The 22,228-nt window shown below is 51.1% G+C and overlaps 1 protein-coding gene and 4 non-coding genes across 6 annotated transcripts; all 5 read left to right on the top strand.

The window, feature by feature from the left end:
• Positions 1 to 14,271: 14,271 nt before the first annotated feature.
• Positions 14,272 to 20,868, top strand: RPL3 (ribosomal protein L3). 2 transcript variants are annotated; one of them, XM_042993302.1, is made up of 10 exons: positions 14,272 to 14,372; positions 15,332 to 15,524; positions 16,036 to 16,204; positions 16,770 to 16,905; positions 18,029 to 18,215; positions 18,780 to 18,940; positions 19,384 to 19,485; positions 19,958 to 20,053; positions 20,448 to 20,567; positions 20,768 to 20,868. In XM_042993302.1, the coding sequence occupies exons 1-10, from the start codon at positions 14,370 to 14,372 to the stop codon at positions 20,810 to 20,812; spliced, it is 1,212 nt and encodes a 403-aa protein (XP_042849236.1). In that variant the 5' UTR covers positions 14,272 to 14,369; the 3' UTR covers positions 20,813 to 20,868. The 2 variants fall into 2 exon arrangements, with proteins under 2 accessions (XP_042849236.1, XP_042849237.1); XM_042993303.1 differs by having other exon boundaries at positions 14,305 to 14,376.
• On the top strand, positions 14,865 to 14,928 carry LOC122240664. The gene has a single exon (XR_006220436.1). It is a non-coding gene; the product is annotated as a small nucleolar RNA SNORD43 (small nucleolar RNA).
• Positions 16,715 to 16,769, top strand: LOC122240684. The gene has a single exon (XR_006220455.1). It is a non-coding gene; the product is annotated as a small nucleolar RNA U82P (small nucleolar RNA).
• Positions 18,265 to 18,357, top strand: LOC122240680. Its single transcript, XR_006220452.1, has one exon. It is a non-coding gene; the product is annotated as a small nucleolar RNA U83B (small nucleolar RNA).
• LOC122240679 lies at positions 19,748 to 19,841 on the top strand. The gene has a single exon (XR_006220451.1). It is a non-coding gene; the product is annotated as a small nucleolar RNA U83B (small nucleolar RNA).
• Positions 20,869 to 22,228: the final 1,360 nt, after the last annotated feature.

The raw sequence follows: 22,228 nt of genomic DNA, 5'->3' as shown, positions 1-22,228 counted from the left end.
ATGAACTTCGGGAGGGACCCCATGCCAGGTTGTCCCACCATGAATGTTGCCACTTGCTGAAAAGTGGTCCCCCCACCGTTGAAGTACACTTTCCCTTCGGAATGAGTAAGGAATCTGTACGTAATACTTTGCATGACTATACTATTTTCTGTGTTTCACCCAATGCTTTTAACATCTCTTGGAGATGCTTGCCTGACTCAATTAGGGACGACGAAGGGGTGATTTTCTACTTTTATTCTGTATTCAGTAGCGGGACAGTTATCTGGTGGTTTGTTTTTTTTAGCAACATAACAGTTAGGTCTTGGTTGGTTGGATTAGAAACACAACCCACTTAGAATTCCACCTAAATGGAAGGGACCTGGGACCATCCAGTAAAGAGATTCTGGTCCAACCCTCTCATTTTCCAAAAGAAGGGACTCAGACCCAGAGATGGGAAGGGATTTGCTCAGCGCCTCCCAATCAGAGCTGTGTGATGTCCCCACAGAGCTTTCTGGTGCACAGAAAAGACTTTTATAATTACTTGGATTTTCAGTTTAAGTCATTTGCCCCAACTTTCCCTAGTTGAGTGGTGCTTAAGGGGGGTGTGGCCATCAGAATTACCTGGAGTTCTTTTACCACATGGCTGTGCCTCCCCTGCCCCAGCTTCTGATTCAGCAGGCCCCAGGGCGGTATCTATATTTTGAAAAAGTCCAGATGATTCCTGTTTTGTTTCTTCTCAGAAGTTCTCTTTGATTTTTATTTTTAAAAATTGCGCAAGTAATTAACAATGAGTACATTCTCGTGAAGCACACGGCAGGCTATACGGGACCATCTGGGAAAGCTGCCTTCACACCCACCCCTTAGGCCCACCGCGCTCCTCAAAAGTATCCACGGTTTAAGCCACCTTCTGGTTGGCTGTCTATGAATTTACTCACTTAGCATGCGTGGACATGTATCTCATTTTTAAATAAGTAGGATTATAGCATTTGTGTTGCTCCCATGACTTGCTTTTTTCCCTTGACAATGTGTCTTGAAAGTCTTTTCATGTCACTCTATATAGAGCTACCTAATTCTGGCTAACAGACTGCAAACTATTTCACTGTACAGAAATATCATTGAAGGAAACTAGAATATGACACCCCAAAATATGCCTCTTTGACATAAGAATTATTTTGAGCTGAAAGCAATTAAAAAGTAGCAAACGCAGGAAGAGCTCTCTTCCCCCTCTTCCTTTCTAGGGTTTAACTTTTCCTTTACTGGAGACCGCTCTGGACTGTTATGAGCCCAATGGCAGCACCAGAGGAATCTGAAGATAAACCACATTCCAGGGGAATCTGAAAACAAACCACATTCCATTAGATCCCTCCCCCCCCCCCATATATTCCCTCTCCCACCATTTGCCACCCTTGGAAGCCTAACACAGTTTCCTTTGCCCTGTCATTCTCTACACACGTGTTTATTCTTTGTTGAAGATGCCAGATAAGCCCGAGTTTTAATCGCCTCTTTGAGCTACCCATCCCTGGGTTTTCCCCATGTATACAGGAGATGTAGAGTGTTAACACAATTCTGTTTGCTTTTCTCTTGTTAATTTGTCACTTATTACAGAGCCCCAGCTGAGAACCTAGAAGGATAGATGGAAGGAGGCACGATTATTTTCTTTCCCTACAAGCAGAGGTTCCCATGTGTGGTGTGCATCAGCCTCCCAGGGCGAGCTCAGAAAGAACGTAGAGGCTCAGGGTGATGACAGGTGGGGCCTGGGCATCTGTGTTTCTACCATGTTCCCCACCTGATGCCGCTGCCCATGGCTCTAGATAGAAGGTGTGACAGTTTCGGATAAAGTTTGTTGAAGCAACTATTCAGGTTACGATGGTTAGTCTCCATTCTGGCTGTGAATCACTCAGACCGGGAATTTGTGTGGCTGTATCTTTCAGGAAGTTGTGCATGAGGCAGCAAAGAAGTTTCTTGCGGCTGATGTTTGTTCAGGTGTCTTTATCTTAACGTAACCCTAATGCCACCGGAGCGCGCTTTGGATCCTTGCAACTGCATGGTTGACGAAGCCAAAACGTGTACTCTCTGGTCCCTTCCAGAAAGCCTTTGCGGACCCCGGGTTGAGCGCCCGCACTTTGGTCCCTGCCTCCGGGAGGTTGAATCTGTTCTCACCACTTTCAAGTGTACCTCTTTCTACGGCTCTGATTCTCCATGTACTGACGTGCGGCTACGCACGGCACCAAGAATGATTGGGTTAAGAGGCGTAACATTAGGAAACACACAGAACCGTGCCAGGCACCTAGTGCGTACTCTGTGAGCGTTGTTTACAATGTCCTTCCCTGAAAAGCAAACCTTACTTTTGACACAGCCTAATACAATCATTTCCTCCCCTTCATCATTTGTGTTTCTGGGGCCTTATTTAAGACTTTCGGCATCCATAGGTCACAGGGATTTTTCTCCCATATTTAAAAATGACCTTTATAGTCTTTTTTTTTTAAGTTTATTCATTTATTTTGAGATAGAGAGAGAAAGCGCAGGCGAGCGGCGAAGGGGCAGAGAGAAAGAGGGTGAGGGAGAATCCCAAGAAGACTCTGCCCTGCCAGCACATCGTGACTGATGTGCATTTATTGTTTTTCAGGGGATTCTGTGCCCAAGAAGCACACCAGGGTAACCCTAGGTCCTGAGAAGCCTACCCGGCAGAAATCACCCAGCCCAGGAGCCTATAGGGCAGGCCACAGAAACCTTCTCACCTCTGAGGAGAGCTGCCTCCTTCTAGAAGACGTGCCTCACCTCCTCTTCCACCGTCAACCCTCTCCCACCTCTCCAGGTACCTTGAATGAACACCAGATGGGTTCACCCCCAAATCCCCCACCCCCAGGGCAGAACTGGGCACACATCACCAATCTGGAAGAGATTGGTTGGCTGGGCGACTGCTGAAACCTACCAACTCGACCCTCATGTGGAATTCTTCAATCCTGTGGTTCTCAATCTTGCCTACATTTTAGAATCATCTGGAGAACTTTTCCAAATGCCTCATGCCCGGGTTTCGCTCCCAGAAATTGCGATTTGTTGCGTTATAAAACAAAAATTCAACTGAGTACCTTTGGAGATCTAATTGGTTTAAAAAGATTTTTTTTTTTTTTTAGCATTTCTTCATTTTTTGAGAGGTGGAGAGAGACAGTATGAGCGGGGGAAAAAGACAGAGAGAGAGAGAGAGGGAGACACAGAATCCGAAGCAGGCTCCAGGCTCCGAGCCGTCAGCCCAGAGCCCGACACGGGGCTCGAACTCATGAACCGTGAGATCGTGACCTGAGCCGAAGTCGGGCGCTTGAGCGACTGAGCCACCCGGGCGCCCCGAGCCTTGCTATTTAAAGGGTGCCCCAAAGAGCAGCCACAGACCTAGTCTTCATGAATCAGACCCACGTTCTAACAAGCCTGGTGATTGGTTTGCATATTAAAGCTTGAGAAGTCCTGGTGTAAAGGATTTTGAAGATTGAGAGAATGTATATTATAATTATACAAAGAATTATATGTCATGAGTATAACTGATGACAGAAAAGCTCTCTAAAGTCCTGAGACACGACGGAAGCCACTTTAGATTTCCTTCTACCATTTGCAACTACGTGGATGGAACGGGAGGGTATTATGCTAAGTGAAATTAGTCAGAGAAAGACTAATTAAATTAAAAAAAAAAAAAGATTTACTTCTAAGTCAGCATGACTGTATATAAACTTTGTTCAAACCAGAAGCCCGATTTATGGCCCGCCACACATGTATTGTGCAGCTGCTTTGTGAATGAGCGCCTGAAGGAAAACCATCTTGTCCTTTAAAAAAAAACAACAATGTTTATTTATTCATTTTCAGAGAGAGAGAGAGAGAGAGAGAGCGAGACAGCATGAGCGGGTGAGGGGCAGAGAGAGAGGGAGAGAGAGAGAGAGAATCCTGAGCGGGCTCCACACGCAGCGTAGAGCCCAATGTGGGGCTCGATCTCACGACCTCGAAATCACGACCTCGAAATCGCGAACTGAGCTGTTATCAAGAGTCAAACGCTTAACCGACTGAGCCACCCAGGCACCCCATTTGAGATATCTATCAATGCTCCCACTCCCTGCATTCCTTTCTGATAAAACTTGTGATTCCCACCTATCTGCTAACCTATAATCTTTTGAGCTTTTACAAGATGTAAAAAAAAAGTACATAACCCTGTTCATTCTCTGAAACACGTTCTTCCCTCTGAAGACCGTGTTTCCCAGGCAGCTGTCCTAACTGGGGCTGGAATAAAATCCTCTTTCTTACTTTTAGAGATTCTAAATTTGTTCCTTGTACATGGACTAACAGAATCTGGTGTGTAACAGGCAATCAATCCTACGTATTCACTGAATGAATGAATGAATGAATGAATGAATTCACTGAATGAATGAATGAATGAATGAATTCACTGAATGAATGAATGAATGAATGAATTCACTGAATGAATGAATGAATGACCCCTTGATTCAGATGTGATTCTTTCTACTTTACACCCGAGGAAACAAAGACTCGGGTGGCTATTAGGTCAGCTGGCCAAACGAGGAAAATGCTGGGGGTTCTGGGGGGAGGGGCTTCTCACCTTCATGTTCCCCCAGGGAAGAGAAATACATTTTGGTTAGAGGGACCCAGGAGGTCCAAACCTGAGGCTCCAGTGATAATATTTACACATCCCCCAAACAAACAGGCTCACCGCACATTCATCCACAAGTATTTATGAAACCTGCCTATGTGCTCGGTGCTGTGCAAGACAGAGAGGCACCCTCTTTAAAGCAGCTGACAGTGACCATTTAAAATCTGCAAAGAGGGGGTCACCTGGCTGGCTCAGCTGGTAGAGCGCGTGACGCTTGGTCTCCAGGTTTTGAGTTCAAGCCCCAGGTTGGGCCTAAAGCTTACTAAACAAACAAACAAACAAACAAACAAACAAATAAAATCCACCATGGGGGATAAGGTCTGAGGAGGGCAGGGAGACCAGATTGTACCATCAGGTGATTGGAGGAGGCTTCACAAGAAGTAATGTATAAGGTACAATCTGAAGAGTGGAAGAAAAATTTAATTCCAAACATTTATTTTGGAACAAGCAAACGAGATCGCTGGCTGTCCTTTTTTTTTTTTTTTTTGCTGACATGCTCAAAGCTTCGGGGGATTATCTAGTTTGATGCAGTTTAAAAGGTTCTTCTTTGCTGTGAAACTGTTTTATGGCTCTGTGGATTGTAGATAAAGTGCAGCTACGAAAATAACCCTTATCTATAGGTATGCAAATAAATCCGGTCCAGTGGAAGGACACCCTCCCCCCCCCCCCCCGGGAGAAAGTCAATTTTACATCTGTTTGTAAATTCATTTCGACATTTCTTTACTCCATATGAATGTGTGGTTCCGCATCTTTTCCTTTGAACCAGCTGTGGCATCTGTCTAGTTCTCTCATTAATTAATGCACTAAATAAAATCTTTGATATATGTTCGTTTTATACCTGCACAAGAGTCACGATTTTATCATCTCTTAACATTTATGGTTTAACAAGAGTGAGTGGAAGTCAGCCGGTGTTCCGGGCAGGGAGAGCAGCAGGTTCAAAGGCTCTGCTGCAGGGAGGGCAGCAGGTGGAATGGGGGGCGGGGTCTGGATGGGGCCCCTCCCCCCGGGGGACTCAGGGATGCGCCGGGACCCAGCCCCCGGCCTCATACTATGGGAAGCCAGTGGAGGGTCTTTCCTCTTCTTCTTCTTCTTCTTTTTATTTATTTTTGAGACAGAGAGAGTCAGAGCATGAACGGGGGAGGGCCAGAGAGAGAGGGAGACACAGAATCCGAAGCAGGCTCCACGCTCTGGGCTGTCAGCACAGAGCCTGACGCGGGGCTCGAACTCACAGACCGTGGGATCATGACCTGAGCCGAAGTCGGACGCTCAACCGACTGAGCCACCCAGGCGCCCCCAAGTGGAGGATCTTAATCAGTGGAATAACTTGATCTGATTCACAGCGTGAGATCTTACCCCGCCGCCTGCAGGGCAGAGGATGGATTTTAGGAGCAAGGGGAGGAGAAAAAAGGATGCTCCTGGAGGCCGGTGCAGTAATCCAGGCAGGAGGGGACAGTTGCCTGGATTTAACATTGAGGGTTGGGAGGCAAGCAGGCTCTGTAAACAGCAAACAAGCGGGAATAGCACAGGCAGAAGTCTAAAAGGGGACACTGGCATCTGATGTCATTCATAGGATCATATATGCATATATACGTATATATGAATAGATACGTATACACACACACGTATATCTATGTATATACACACATATGTACATATATACACACATATCGTATTCACATATATATATATACTCTTGGCCTGGGGACACAGCAGGGAACTCAGTAGAGCCTGTCTTCCTGACGCCTCCATGCTAGTGGTGGCAGTGAAGGAGGTGCCACAGAAACCCTGGAAAGAGCTCATTCTGAACAGGGATGTGAAGGCTAGAGGTTGAAGGTGCGAATTCTGCTGTGTGACCTCAGGAAGTTACTGAATTCTTTTTTTTTTTTAATAGGTCAATTTTTTTTTAATTTTATTTTTTTAATTGACATCCAAAGTGTTAGCGTATAGTGCAACAATGATTTCAGGAGTAGATTCCTTAGTGCCCCTGACCCATTGAGCCCCTCCCGCCTCCCACGACCCCTCCCGGAACCCTCAGTTCGTTCTCCATATTTAGGAGTCTCTTCTGTTTGGCCCCCCTCCCTGTTTTTATATTATTTTTGCTTCCTTTCCCTTATGTGCATCTGTTTTGTCTCTTAAAGTCCTCGTATGAGTGAAGTCATATGACTTTTGTCTTTCTCTGGCTGACTAATTTCACTTAGCATAATACCCTCCAGTTCCATCCACATAGTTGCAAATGGCAGATTTCATTCTTTTTGGTTGTCGAGTAATACTCCATTGTATCTATGTACCACATCTTCTTTATCCATTCATCCATCGATGGGCATTTGGGCTCTTTCCATACTTTGGCTATTGTTGATAGTGCTGCTATAAACTTGGGGGTGAACGTGTCCCTTTGAAACAGCACATCTGAGTCCCTTGGATAAATGCCTAGTAGTGCAATTGCTGGGTCGTAGGGTAGTTCTATCTTTAATTTTTTGAGGAACCTCCATACTGTTTTCCAGAGTGGCTGCACCGGCAAATCTTTTTTTAATGTTTGTTTATTTTAGAGAAAGACAGAGCATGAGTGGGGGAGGGGCAGAGAGAGAGGGAGACCCAGAATCCGAAGCAGGCTCCAGGCTCCGAGCTGTCCGCACAGAGCCCGACGTGGGGCTCGAACCCATGAACAAGGAGATCATGACCTGAGCCGAAGTCGGATGCTTAACCGACTGAGCCACCCAGGCACCCCAGGAAGTTACTAAGTTCTTCCGGGATGGTTTCCTTAGCTCTAAAATGGAGCTGATTGAAGAGTGCTTTCCTCAAAGGGTTGACTGACTGAATGAAATAAAAGATTCTTCTGCCCTCAGTGAAGGGCAGCTATTTCCCAAAGGCTAAGAAATGCATTGGGCACATACAAATCACTGTAATAACATAAATAATACCCATCTGCATTGGTACAGCGCCTCAAATTTTTTTGGACCTTACGTATAGAGCTGAGACGCAAAGTAAGGGTCTGTATTCGTTTCTTGTGGCCGGCTGTAGCAAGTTACCGAAAGCTTGGTGGCCGAAAACAACAGACATTTACTCTCTCGCCGTTCTGGAAAAGTCTGAAATCAGGATGCTGGCAGGGTGGGCTCCTTTTGGAGGCTCTGAAGGAGAAGCTGTTTCACGCTTCTGGTGGCTGCTGGCAATCCTTGACATTTCTTGGCTAATCTGTGTCTCTCTTCGCATGGCCCTCCCCTCTGTGTTTCTCCTTCCCTTAGTTTTTCTTATAAAGGTACCCATCAGGGGCATCCGGGTGGCTCAGGCGGTTAAGTGTCCAACTCTTGGTTTCGGCTCAGGTCATGATCTCACAGTTTCGTGAGTTTGAGCCCTGCCTCGGGCTCTGTTCTGGCAGTGCGGAGCCTGCTTGGGATTCTCTCTCTCCCTCGCCACCCCCCCCCCCCGCCCCACCAAATTATGCTGTCTCTGTCTCTCTCAAAATAAATAAACTTGAAAAAAAAAAGATACTAGTCATTGGGTTTAGGGCCCATCCTGATTTAGGATGATCTAATCTCAAGATCCTTGATTCAAAGAATCCTTTGCAAAGGACTTTTTCCTAAATGAGGCCGCATTGACAGGTGGACATATCTTCTGAGAAACACCTTCAATCCACTACAAGGTCCATATGTATTTATTTTTTCCTGTCGTGAACCAATTTCTCCAACCCCTTCTGCTACATAATCCATGCTTTCATCCTGGTTTGGGATGTCACTTTTTTCATGTATCGAGTTTCCGTGTGTACCCAGCCTATGTCTAGGGTTCTACATTCCATTCCATTCATCTGCCTGTTTTTCTGTGCCTGTGTCACTACCGCATTGTTTTTACTGTTGTGCTTTGGTTATATGTCTTAATATATGGTCAAGTAAATCCCCATCTTGGCTTCATTTTTTCAAAAAGCCCTAAATTTTCAAGGACCTCGATTTTCTTTTCTTTATGTTTATTTACTTCTGAGAGCACAAAAGACAGAGCACGAGCTGGGGAGACCAGAGAGAGAAGGAGACACAGAATCCGAAGCAGGCTCCTGACTCTGAGCCATCAGCACAGAGCCGGACGTGGGGCTCGAACCCATGGACCGCGAGATCATGACCTGAGCCAAAGTCAGATGCTTAAACAACTGAGTCACCCAGGCACGCCCAGGACTTTGATTTTCTATATACATCTTAGAATCTGTTTCTGAGTAGCCCCTGCCACAATCCCTCGGGATTTTGGTTGGAATCCCAATGACTGTATGGATTAATTTGGAGACAAACTGACATTTTTTAAGACATTAGGTCCGTCGATCCATGAGCTGACTACATCACTCCATTTATCACGGTCTTCTTTTTATATCCTTTGATAGAATATGTAAGTTGTCTCCAAGGAGGTCTTATACATTCTGGTAGGGTCATTAAAGAAGGAAGAACACTCTACAATTTACAAATGGCCCAATTGTATATATCCCCTCTCCCTAGAGGCCTATCGTCTAATTTTTACGAAAAAGGAAACTGAGGCTAAGAAAGGTAAAGGAGCCTCCCCAGAGACACACAGTGGTGATAGAGCTGAGACCAGGTCCCCCAGCCTGAACACCTGGAGGCCATCTTGCTTGTCCTGCTGTTCTGGAACCTGGTGCTAACGGGCAACTCGGTGGCCCCAAAGCCACGGCCTCTTTCTCGCCCACTGGCGTCCTTGTCCCCAAACACGAGGCACAGGCTGATGGAGGCCGGTGGGAGCCTGCTCCGGGCGGCTGGGTCAGGGCCAGGGATGGGGATGGCTGGAAGGATGGCAGTGACCTCATCCAGGTCTTTGGACTCTGCCCAGGACAGCCTGGCCCACCCTAGAGGTTGGGCCCAGCATGGCCCGGCCTACCTGCCCCAGGGCCACCCACAGCCTGTCTAGGCAGCAGACCAGCAGGGACATGGCCACCTGCGGCAGCACGGCTCGTAGCGGCGGCTCCAAGGCCTTGTCATTCTCTTGGTGGAGGCTGGCCGGGCTGTAGGAGGCCCGCTGGGCCATGGAGAGTAGGACCAGGCTGGACTCCCACTTGAAGTGTCACAAGAGCCATGGGATGTGGTGGTAGGCTCCGTGCATCAGGATGGTGAGCTGCTGGGGGCCCCAGCCCCAGACCATGGTCAGTGGCTGCCACAAGGCCCGTTGGATAGGCAGTGGCAACTTTATGCACAGCTTCCTGGCCTCACCCCCGGCCCACCTGCCGGCTACTGTAGCACAGGACACAGAGGCCCAGTAGATGGGCTGAGAGGCAGTGGGAGGCCATGTTTGCTACGGTCACCTGCAGCCCCAGCAGGGGGGCATAGAACTTCACCAGGCCTGCACCACACAGGGGAAGGGGCAGGAAATGCCACGCCCCCATGGCCAGCCTGTGGGGCATCATCCTGACAGCCGGTGGTGGAGGAGCGGGGACGTGGGGCCTCCATGGCCCAGACCTCTGTGCGAGGCCCTGTACTGGGTGCTGAGAACATGGAAACAGGATATGGTCTCTGCCTACAGGAAACTTCCGGTCCGGTGAGAGAGATGGACGTTGAAACATCATGTGATCCCTGTTTGGCTCCTGCTTAGGTCCTCCTGACCTGCCACTACGGTTAGTCCACACCTAGAGCTTTACCTGGCCATACAGAATATCTGCCCGTTAGGTATTTGAGCAAAGCCTGAGACCTTTCTCTGCTGCTTATCAGAAGTTCCATTTTAAAAAACAGTAGCGATGGAGGGCCATTTGTAAATAACATCATCCATTTCTTTTCAGACTCTGGATTTTATTTATTTATTTGTTTGTTTGTTTAGAGCCTGCGTGGGAGGGGGGGTAGATAGAAAAGGAGAGAGAGAGAGAATCCCAAGCAGGTTCCGCACTGCCAGCACAGAGCCCGACGTGGGGCTTGAACCCACGAAATGTGAGATCACGACCTGAGCCGAAATCACGAGTCAGATGCTCAACCAATTGAGCCACCCAGATGCGCCTGGGTTTGTTGTTGTTGTTGTTTTAAGTAGGCGTCACACCCCATGTGGGGTTCAAACTCACAACCCTGAGATCAAGAGTCTCATGCTCTATCCACTGAGCGAGCCGGGTGCCCCACCAGGCTCTGGATTGTATCTTTGGGTGAAACTAGCAATGTGGGATCAGGTAACCCAACCCCTTTGTTCCGGCCTCTCGTAAAGCGCTCATACGGATCGTACTGGTGTGTTACCTTGAATTCATTGGTCTGCACTGTGTGTACATAGCCACTGTGAGTTCACTGCGGGAGGACGCTCGGGGCATTACCGACTACATCCCATGCTGGCCCTTCAGCCAAACATTTCTCTGTCTCCCCAGAGAAATTTCTTTCAAGCCTTATTTTAGGCACAGCGGACTCCTTCTACTTACCGGTTTGTTTTCATCATGTGGATATTGTGAAATGTGCTCCTAATCATATTTCTCTTTTTTATGTGGCTGCACAGAGGCTCGGAACCAAATGGAAGGACGACTCGGGCACAGACACAGAGTTCTATGATGCGTGTTTTGCGTGTGATCCCTTTCTGGCTTCATTTTCTTTCCCTTCCCTCATTTGCTTACCTTTTTCTTGTTGAGCTGCACACGTTCTGGTATGTAACCTCAGACACGTTCTTGGAAGGAGAAAGGATACGCTTAACCCTATAAAAGAATCCCAAACCTACAAATCTTGCCCTTGTAAAAGTCGTATTTACCCAATATTCCGTAATGGATACCGTGATCCTTGCCCTCGTGTCTTCCTTACTTCATCCCACCTCCAATGACTCATGCCAATCGTTTCCAGATCTTGTCCATCCTAACCATCTCCTGATTTGGCTCCTTTATGTTTACCTTGCAGGTCACACTGGTCACGTCACCCAGGCCACCCACCTTGACGGGTACTTTAACACTTTTAGCGCATCCCGCTGCCCTCAGGATGAAGTGTCCTTAGATTCTAGGCTGGGATTTGAACTCTGTCTTCCTAAGCTTGTCTCCTGCCACTGTCCCGTACTCTCTGGACCATATCAAACCACAAGCAGTCCGTGAGCAGATCTTTTATTCTCTGTGCTTTTGTACACATTGTTCCCTCTGCCTGGACAGCTGCCTTTTGGCCTGACAAATAAAAATCCTTTGCGGCCCAATTCAAATAACATCGCTTCAGCAGAAGCCCACGACCTGGGGGGAGGGGGGAGGGATTCACCAGTCCTCTCTTGTATTCCAATCATATTTTGCACAGGCCTCTGGTGCAGTTATGATGTCGGCAAACTGGTTTCTCCCAGGGCAGGTGCTTCACGTCTGCTTGATTTCTATGTTGCAGAGCTGAGCACAAGGCTAGGCAGAGCAGGCTTAGCACAGCACACATTTGTTAGATGAATGAACGAATCCCTCATTTGACAGATGGGGAACCTGAGGCCCAAGACAATAATCCAGTGAGCTGTATGCACGAATGGAATGGCAGAAGTCTCTTGATGCTCTCTTTTCTCCCTTGATGGTAAGGAAGGAATTCCTTTTAGGGAGAATAGTTTGTCTAGGACCTTTAGTGACATTGTCAAACCTTTTTAAACTCTCTTCGCCATTTTAACTTTTCAAAAATGTTTATTTTTGAGAGAGGCAGAGCATGAGCAGGGGAGGGGCAGAGAGAGAAGGAGTCACAGAATCCAAGGCAGGTTCCAGGCTCTGAGCTGTCAGCACAGAGCCCAAGGCGGGGCTTGAACTCACGAGCCTTGAGATCATGACCTGAGCCAGTCAGATACTTAACCGACTGAGCCACCCAGGTGCCCCCAGTAAATATTTCTTATTGAGTGAATGATTTGGGGGCCCAGAGCTGTTTCCAGTGAGGGGGTTACTGGACACCAAGTCTGAAGCTGTGAAAACCGAAGCTGGAGTCAGACTTGAGCCCTGTCCTTCATTGATTGTGTGACTTTTGTCAAATTATTTCCTCTTGGCCTGAAACTTTGTTTGCTCTATAGGAGGGGACAGACAATATGGGTCATAGTCTTTCGTTTGCATTCTGAAATTAAAAACAGAAGCCATTGGATAGCAAAAACCAAACCGACGAATTTTTTAGGCAGCAAAGTCAGCCTTGAACCGATGTGAAGCCGTTTATATTTATCCCACTCCATAAGAAGGTATCTATATCCGTATCTATATTTTTACAGAATTAATGTGTCTCATTAAAGAGTTTGGGGAGGATTACATAAGTATGTGCACCATATTGCATGATTTATTTAAAACATGAAAAATGCTGAGTTTGGAAACACATCTGGCCCCAAAGATTTCCCAGAAGGGAAATCTTATTTCCAGTGAGGGAAATCGGCGCCGCCCCCACCCCCGACCCCCCAAGGGATGGTGTGAAGATGAAATGTTTTTTTAACCAATGGTGTGAGCGTGCAATGGCCAGGTCCGGAATCAAGTAACAGGACCGGGTGGGATGGAGGTGCAAGGTGACGTATGGGAGACAGTGTGCGTGTCCTCCCCCAGCAAAAAGGGTGTATCAGGCCTTGGGGGGCAGCCTCGGGAGTTAATGCTTAATCCCCAGGAAACAACAGGGAGCCACGGGAAGTAACAAGATAACATGTGATTCTTTTTTTTTTTATTTTTAAAAATTTTTTTTCAACGTTTTTTATTTATTTTTGGGACAGAGAGAGACAGAGCATGAACGGGGGAGGGTCAGAGAGAGAGGGAGACACAGAATCGGAAACAGGCTCCAGGCTCCGAGCCATCAGCCCAGAGCCTGACGCGGGGCTCGAACTCACGGACCGCGAGATCGTCGCGGGGCTCGAACTCACGGACCGCGAGATCGTGACCTGGCTGAAGTCGGACGCTTAACCGACTGCGCCACCCAGGCGCCCCTTTAACATGTGATTCTTAAAAAGATTTCGAGAGGCAAGCCTGGAAGCAGGGGGAGCAATAGGAAGCTCGTGGGTCACCGTGGGTGGGGGGAGGCAGGCGGAGATCAGCAAGGGCTCCTGAGGCTGGAAGGGCGAGTCAGGGAGGTTGGGCAGCTGGACCCGTGACCGCAGGTCGTGAGGCGGTTTTGTCGCCTCGCTGACCATCAGAAGCGAGCGCGGGCCACAGCACCTGGACACCCGGAGTCATGGCCCAGACGGGGCTTGAGGGACGGGTGTCCGAAATCAGAAAGCAGTAAAGGCAAGTTGGTGTCGCGGAAGCAGCTCTGGGTTGGGAGTCAGGCAGCCCGGTTTTCGGTCTTTTCTCTCCAACTCTGAACGGGTGGGAGCGGGGCAACGCGTCCCAAGTCGGTTGCCCGCCAAACGGCCAACACCGCGGATCCGCCGTGTGGGACGGAAAGGGGATGTCACGTGTGAAGGCGCTTTGGCGCTGAAACCCACAGCTGGGTTATTCAATCCTGGAGGGGACGGCATTTCACATGAAAAAAAAAAACCCAAAAAACCAGACGCGGCCATTTAGCTTCACCGTAACGGCGTGTGTCATCCAACTTGGCAGCTACCTAGCGCTGAACGGTCGTTGCGCCCAATTCTCTGCCAACGTTTCCCTGGCGCTTCGCTAAGTTTGAACCCAGTCGCTCGCCGTATAATTTCTAATCCCCGCCCCCGAAACGGACGTCCAGCTCAGAACGAACTCTGGGCGAGGACGAGCGTGCGTGGAAAGGGCGCCCCGTACCCGCCCCACGACCCGGCGTCCGCCGCGGGCGCGCGCTCGCACGCCGGAAGGGGCGGAGCCAGGCGGGGCTTTATAAATGGCTCGCCGGCAGAGCCCCGACCTCTACCGGCAGCATTCGGCGGCGGGATGGTATGTGTTATCATGGCCCTCCCCTCTTTGTTGGCGCGGCGGCACGACTCCATCCGCGGCGCATCGCCGCCATCCCAACTCGGCGGGCGCCGGGGGCCTGCTCGACGAGCATGGGGGACTCGGCGACATCCCCAACCAGGCCTATTTCTGGAAAGACCCGAGGCCTGTGCTTGACCTGGGGCCCGCCAGGCGGCTGGCGAAAGCCCTTGGGCCTGGCTCCGGTTTGGAGGCCCCGAGCCCGAAAATTCTCAAGTGCCAGATAATTTGCCGGATCTCGCCCTTCCCGATTTAGTGTTAATCCGGTTTAGAGTCTGAGCACGTAGGCCAGGAGGCTCTTGAGTGGGGTCGCCAGGCACTACTCGTGCTAACCTGGGAGGTGCAGAAATCCAAGTAGCGCGCGGGAGGGGAGCCTGGGGTAGGGGTGCCGAGGCCTCGGGCTGAAATGGGTGGGACGGTTCTTACAACCGTAAGGCCTCTGGAGTTCCGAGGAACCACAGATGATGAACTTATTGACGGGCGGACAGAGACTCTGTGCTGATTGTCATGTTCTGATTTGGCTCTGTCGGGTTCTGGTGGCCTCTACGTGTTATCAGTCCGGCCTGGGGAACCTGTAGTGCCAGCCGCTTGTCCCAGAAGTCTCTTTGTGGTCAAACTGTTGCTGACTCGACCATAAAGCCACCTGTGAAGTGATTTTAATGACCCTCCCCCCCACCTTGTGTGTCTTAGTCCTGTTAAGAGAAGAAAGTACGTTTGCTTGGGTTACGAAATGAGGTTTCGAGGCAAAGATAGAACTCGTTTAGGATGTGTGGCCCTCTAAGCAAGTGAACCCAGCCCCGCACATTAGCATGTTTATTCATGGGGTTGCTGGCGTGGACTCAGCGTTCAACTGAGGCACGCTGGGCGTCAGAAGTGAGCTACTTAGATGAGCCAGAGTGCTAACGTGGATTGTTTCCTCCTAGTCTCACAGGAAGTTCTCCGCTCCCAGGCATGGGTCCCTGGGCTTCTTGCCTCGGAAACGCAGCAGCCGACACCGTGGGAAGGTGAAGAGCTTCCCCAAGGATGACTCTTCAAAGCCCGTCCACCTCACCGCCTTCTTGGGCTACAAGGCCGGCATGACTCACATCGTGCGGGAGGTCGACAGGCCAGGATCCAGTAAGTACAGGCTGCATCCTCGGAGCTGGTGGGGGGTGGTGGTTAGGAGCCGAGGATGGGGACGGACTGGAGTTGGGGCAGACCCTCTCTGTGGGATCGGTGTTTCAGGCTGTAGATGGCTGGCATTGCTGTAGGTGGAGGGATGTGTTGAAGTCCGGGAACTTTAACGTGAGTAAGTTTTAAAACCACAGCATAGGAGTATGCCAATTTGGGAGATCGTCCCTGTCAGCCGTAACTCTAAAAGCCTGAATACTGCCCGTGTCCCTGGTTGTGAAGAAAAATTGCACTGCCTTAGAGTCCTGATACTTTTTTGAGTTAGAAACACAAAACGCACGCGGGAAGTTGGCCCCTGGGAGTCCAGGTTGCCGATAAGGGCCCCACTTCTGCAAACTTCTGGTTACCTCAAGCACGTTGCGTTCTTTAATTGAAGTGGGCACTTGGAGACGCAGCGTCATAATCCCTCGGCGACTCTGGCTGTCCCCCTCCCGTCTGACCGCCCTCTCTTCCACAGAGGTGAACAAGAAGGAGGTCGTGGAGGCTGTGACCATTGTGGAGACCCCGCCCATGGTGGTTGTGGGCGTCGTGGGCTACGTGGAAACCCCTCGAGGCCTTCGTACCTTTAAGACCATCTTCGCTGAGCACATCAGTGATGAGTGCAAAAGGCGCTTCTATAAGAACTGGTAAGGGACAGGGACGAGGAGGCTATGCGCCCTGTGGGTCAGGGGCCCTGTGCAGGTCTTCTCTCTAGCAGGGGAGGAACTAGAACTGCTCTGGCGTCCGGTTTAGTTGGTGTCCTGAGCAGAACAGTTCCTGGGGACAGACCTTGAGCAGCACCTCTAGACCTTCCCGTTCAGCTTAGTGGGTGTTGACTGAGAACTCAGTAGTTCTCGTGTTCTTTTGGTTGCTGGGAAGTATGGAGAGTAGGGCTAGAAACTGAGATAGTGCCTAACTCCCCCAGTCCTCCGTCTGGGAGCGTGGTCGGGTTAATAATGGCTAAGTCGGAGCAAGAATTAGTGAGTATTTGAATGTTTGTGACTTGTATTAACTTTGTGGACCTCTGCTCAGCTCCGCTCGGCTCTGCCCGATGAGCTCCATCCAGGCTCCGCTTGCCGGTGGAAAAGGCTCCTTAGAAGCCGGCAATGAGCCCCGTCCCTATGTGGTGCCAGTGTGCCTTCCGCTCACCCCTTGGAGGAGTGATGAAGGCCTGCGCCCCGCCCCCTCCCCAACTCTGCTCTGCTCCTGAAGGCATAAGTCCAAGAAGAAGGCCTTCACCAAGTACTGCAAGAAGTGGCAGGATGATGATGGCAAGAAGCAACTAGAGAAGGACTTCGGCAGCATGAAGAAGTACTGCCAGGTCATCCGCGTCATCGCCCACACTCAGGTGAGCACTCGGCAGGACGCGCAAGAGGGGGACTGCGCCAGCGCTTCCTGTCTAGGGAGACGGAGTCCTACTTGAACCGAGCCCCCCCTAGTTCTCTTCTGAGTTGATTTCTCACCTCAAACGGACCGTGTAGGGATTTTGGAGGGATGGTAAGATTGGTTCCAGTTCCTTAAACGTGTCTGGATGGATGGGCCAGCGAGCAGCCTGGGGATTGCTTGAAGTGATGCAGCAACACGGTGCGGCACCTGCCCTGGATTTCCGAGGCCAGGCAAAGTCTGTTAACCTGAGAAGGCAGCCCGGTTCCTCCAGGCCTAAGGGTTGGCTTTTCTGTCGCCAACAGAGGGCGCTGTGTCTCCAGGCTTTTTATTTGGGAAACCGTGTCCCATTTTAGGAAAAGTGGTGGAAGGAACTAGTGATTCTTTGACATTGTGAAATGCTTGACTGAAAATAGTAGGTCACTGGCTGTTCGCGCTTCAAATCTGACTTGCCGTGACCCTTTGGCTGTAGAATGACTACGTCCTCTGCGGTTTGCTTGAGTTATTATTCTGGGTATACACCCCCGATTGTTAAATTGTTCAGTTTCAGTATGGTTAAGATGACCATATTGGCTTAGATTTGTAGTGTGTGTCCATTACTGAAGAGAGTTCCATAGGACAGCACTGGGCCGCTCTTAATGAAACGCTTTAGGTTTGAATTCTTTTTTTCCCTAAACTTTGCAGCTTCTCTCTTGACTGAGGTGCTGTTTCCACTCTCCCAAAATGTGAGTGGCTTGTTGACGGTCAGTAGAGCCAAGATAGATGGCCAGGGTAAACGAGGGGCAGTACGCCAAAGGAAGCCACCAGAAAGCATGATGATCAGGAACGTAGGGCTAGTTGGTCCCAGGATCTGGTTAGGTCTGCTTGTGTTGGCGTGGCCCATGTGTATTAAGGATCAGTCCATCCTGATGGTGAACTCTGGCATCAGAATTGAAAAGGGGAACGGTACCCAGTAGGGATTTTAATACAGGAAGGAGCCTTTTCGTTTTTGCCAGTGGAGAAACGTGCGGTTCAAGGTGGCCAGACTGTTCTGCCACTGGAGGAGAGCTTGAAGCTCAGGTGTCTGAGCCGTACCGATTCCCTCCTAGATGCGCCTGCTCCCTCTACGCCAGAAGAAGGCCCACCTCATGGAGATCCAGGTGAACGGAGGCACGGTGGCCGAGAAGCTGGACTGGGCCCGTGAGAGGCTGGAGCAGCAGGTGCCTGTGAATCAGGTGTTTGGGCAGGACGAGATGATCGATGTCATCGGCGTCACCAAGGGCAAAGGCTACAAAGGTGAGCTCTGCGGTGGCCCGAGTGGTGGTTAGATGCGGTTTCGGGTCCAGATCTTTGGCGACGAGGCCCTGGAAGGAGTGCTGGGCATGTCCCACGAGTAAGATGGCAGAAACTTTCCTCCCTGCCTGTCTCTGGGAATAGCCCTGTGGTCAAGTGGCAGGGAGGTAGGAGGACTGGGGGCGATCTGGCCATACATCTGAACCCTTACATTTGGAGCTCGCTGCAGAAGGCGGAGGGGACTCGGAAATTGGGTCAGCCTCCGACGGTGTAGAACTTGGTGGATGCCGTGAGGTGCACGTGCTCCCATTCTAGTGCACGGCCGGTTCTCCGAGGCCTCTTGAGTTGAGAACGGGTTTACGTCTTGGCAGGTGATCCACTGGAGCGAATAAGAGGGCTTAGAGGGTCACGTGTATGTTCAGCCTTCCTGTCCCTCACTCACCTAGTCCGTGTGGGTGTTGACTGTCCATACTCAGGTGTCAAGTGAACTCAGATTGGGCACTCAGTGGGAAAGGGCCAATGGCAGGCGTTCTCGACACCCCGGTAACAAGCTTGTGTCTGTTCTAGGGGTCACCAGCCGCTGGCACACGAAGAAGCTACCCCGCAAAACCCACCGAGGGCTGCGCAAGGTGGCCTGTATTGGGGCCTGGCATCCTGCCCGAGTCGCCTTTTCTGTGGCTCGGGCCGGGCAGAAAGGCTACCATCACCGCACTGAGATCAACAAGAAGGTGAGGTGCCAGGGGGGTTCGTATGGAGACTTTAAAGCTGGGGAGAGACGAGCCCAGTGTTGGGAGTGCAGTTTCCACTTCCTGTTAGCACTGCTCCGTTGTGCGGGAGCTTCCGGACTGCACTTGGATTGGAGTTGGCTCCCCTTGTCTGATGGGGCATGGTTTTGGCTCGTGGACATCAGTGGTTTACAAGGTGCCGTCGAAGGTGGTTCTGGTGCAGCTGACCCTTCGGGTGACCAAAGATGAGAGCCACGTCTGGCCTTTCCTTTGCCTTTGAGGTTTTGCGGGGGCCACTGTCTCCAACACGCGGCGGTATCTTTAGGCCCAGCCGGCCTTTCTTTCTGCTCCTAGCCTGGGGTGCCCCATCACTAGGACTGAGGCGATAGCTGCTTTCCTGGAGTCTGTCTCTCCTTTTAAGTTTCTCCGGTCCATCCCTTATGTAGATCTACAAGATTGGCCAGGGCTACCTCATCAAGGATGGCAAGCTGATCAAGAACAATGCTTCCACTGATTATGATTTGTCTGACAAGAGCATCAATCCTCTGGTGAGTAATGAGAACTGTTTTCTCAAAGCCTCAAGTCCTGGCTCCGGCGGGGATTTCCTTCTCATTCTTTGTGAATCTGCGCCAGACCTCACCTGTGGGGTGGGACCCTGGTGCTCTTGTGTCCTGGCTGACTCACCGAGGCTGTGTTTTCAGTCTGTTAACTGGTCTCCTACAGACTGTATCCAGCCGTCTGTTCTTGTAAATGGCACGTCTTCAATGCCCTGGTTGGGGCTGGCTGGTGAGAAGTGGGATCTCAGACCCAGCTGTTCAGTGATGAGGCTCTGGAATGAGCGCTGGGCACAGCGCCCGAGTCCAACTGCGGAAACGTTCCTTGCTGCCTTCCTTCTGAGAACAGCCCTGTGGTCGGCAGGTGGCAGGGGAGCACCTGAATCTGAAGGGTCCTGTGTGTTGTCTGATCAGTCTCTAGCCTTACACTTGCTCTGTCCTGATCTGATGGCCTTGCTCTTTCCAGGGTGGCTTTGTCCACTATGGTGAAGTGACCAATGACTTTGTCATGCTGAAAGGCTGTGTGGTGGGAACCAAGAAGCGAGTGCTGACTCTTCGCAAGGTGAGGCTGGCGGCCCTTCCTGGTGGTCGGGGTGTAGGCGGGGCTTGGGCCTCCAGTGGAGGAGTCGATAGGGGACACAGGGCCACACTTCGTTGAGGGGAGTTCAAAGAAATGGGGGGCAGGGCTTGGCCTTCCCTTGAACATGAGCTTTGAAGTTCTGGGAGGAGGAATTTCAGTCTGGCCTGGCCCAGCTGTCTGCTTCTGTTTTCATGTGTTTCCTACATCGTTCTGGTGTCCAGGGGGAGATCCTTGGGTAAGACCAGCTATAGTAGAGGTGGTGTGGGAAGGGGGTTCCTCTTGGCTCTGGAGGGGCTGTGATTGAGACTGGTGATCCTCTGCCCTCGCAGATGACGGGCCTGTGAACTGTAACTGACCTTTCCCTCTTGGCCCACAGTCCTTGCTGGTGCAGACCAAGCGGCGGGCCCTGGAGAAGATTGACCTTAAATTCATCGACACCACCTCCAAGTTTGGCCATGGCCGATTCCAGACCGTGGAGGAGAAGAAAGCGTTCATGGTGAGCACCCGGACCCTGCTGCCCTCTGGCTGGGGCTGGGATGGTTCCCCGGGGATGTCTCCCGTCAGCCTGCCCAGCTGCACTGGCTCCTGGGGGTCCTGAGCTTGTGCCAGTGCAGGATCTCTGGTTCCATACGTGGGGGTATTCGTGACCAGCTTCTTTCCTCCCCCTCTAACCTTGCCCCCTGCGCCTCTCCACAGGGACCACTTAAGAAAGACCGAATTGCAAAGGAAGAAGGAGCTTAACGTCAGGACCAGATTGAGCAGCTGGTGGGATCTCAATAAAACTAGTTTTCCAGTGACCCCCTGCCTCTGGTTTTGCTTCTCAGTCTGGCCGCTCCACTGTGGCCACAGGAGGGTTCTTGTGCTTTCTGAGAGTTGTTGCCCTTGGCTCCTTAGCAAAATGTCATGTTTTTAGCCCTACCATTTTATCTGGCCCCCTGCCTGGAGCAGGTGGGGCTTGATGGGAGCTAGAAGCGGAGCCCAGGTCTGCCCCTGAATTGTTGAAACTGGCCTGGGGCGGCAGGCTTTGTGCAAATGTGTCCTGTCACCCGGTGAGGCTCTGCTGTGGAGGGTGATTGTGTTTGCACAGCTTGGGTGGTAACACCGCACGGGGAGGGAGGCAGTGAGGATTTCGTGTTCCCCGTTGGCTTTGGAGTTCTGGTGGGCATGGCAGGGCCAACCCTGGCTTTGAGTGTAAGAATAAGTAATTTAGTTAACTAATCCACATGGGATACATGGGATTGGATTCCAGTTGGGGCTTGTTGAGGTTCTTTTCTAACCAGCCGGGTTTTGACACTGCGGGGGGTGGGTACCCCGCACTGAAACTGGTAGAACATGGGAATGTACCCTGAGGAAGGTTCTGGTTAGTTGCTCCCCCAGCTTTGTTTTCCAAGGTTGAGGACGTGGGCGTGCAGAGGTGAAATGCTGCCCGGCTGGGAAGCCATTGGGACCCTTCATTGGCCTAGGATGGTTCAGCCTCTACCCTGTGTTATCTGCCCTCCAGCCTTGGGATCCCCACAGTGGTGGGCAGTGGTGTGGCTGCTCTAATCTCTGATTTCTGACCCCCGTGACTTCAAGCCTGTGAGTTCTGGCACAGCTGGCAGTCCAGGGGTGTGTCCTGGGGAGGTGTCACCGCCCCCCTCCCCCCTTGAGGCCTGTCCGTTGTGCTGGTCCCCCCACAACCTTGGGCTGTTGGCCTCCTGACTCCAGCTGAGGGCCGACACTGTGGCTGGAGCAGCTTTGGGTGGTCCTTGTCCAGCTGTTTAGCAACTAGCAGGCTGTCCCCCCTGGCTTCTGGCACCGCCTGAGAACGGGTAGTGCTGGCCCAGGACAGACTGATGGCATGTGTGTGGTGCAGGGCCAGGTAAATTAGAGGGGGCCCAAGTTGTCCCTCTGGTTCCCAGTTAGCATGATGCCCGCATAGTGGATGAGGCTGAGAAGAGCTCTAAGCACAGGGCCCTCCCATCATGTCCTCTGCCTGGCAACTCTGGAGCCCCTTGTGAACCCCAGGGGCATGGCCTCGAAGCCGCTGGCTGATTGAAGACAGCTGCCGGAGCACCGCCCGCCGTGGGTCCTCAGGATCCTGGTTCTGGAGCTGCACTTCTGGCCAGAACCGCCAGGGGGGGGCAGTGGGCAGCACCCTGCTGGACCGGCCCCTTG

The sequence above is a fragment of the Panthera tigris genome, chromosome B4, assembly GCF_018350195.1.
Source record: "Panthera tigris isolate Pti1 chromosome B4, P.tigris_Pti1_mat1.1, whole genome shotgun sequence".
Lineage (NCBI taxonomy): Eukaryota > Metazoa > Chordata > Mammalia > Carnivora > Felidae > Panthera > Panthera tigris.
This window is presented reverse-complemented; position numbering and strand designations above follow the sequence as displayed.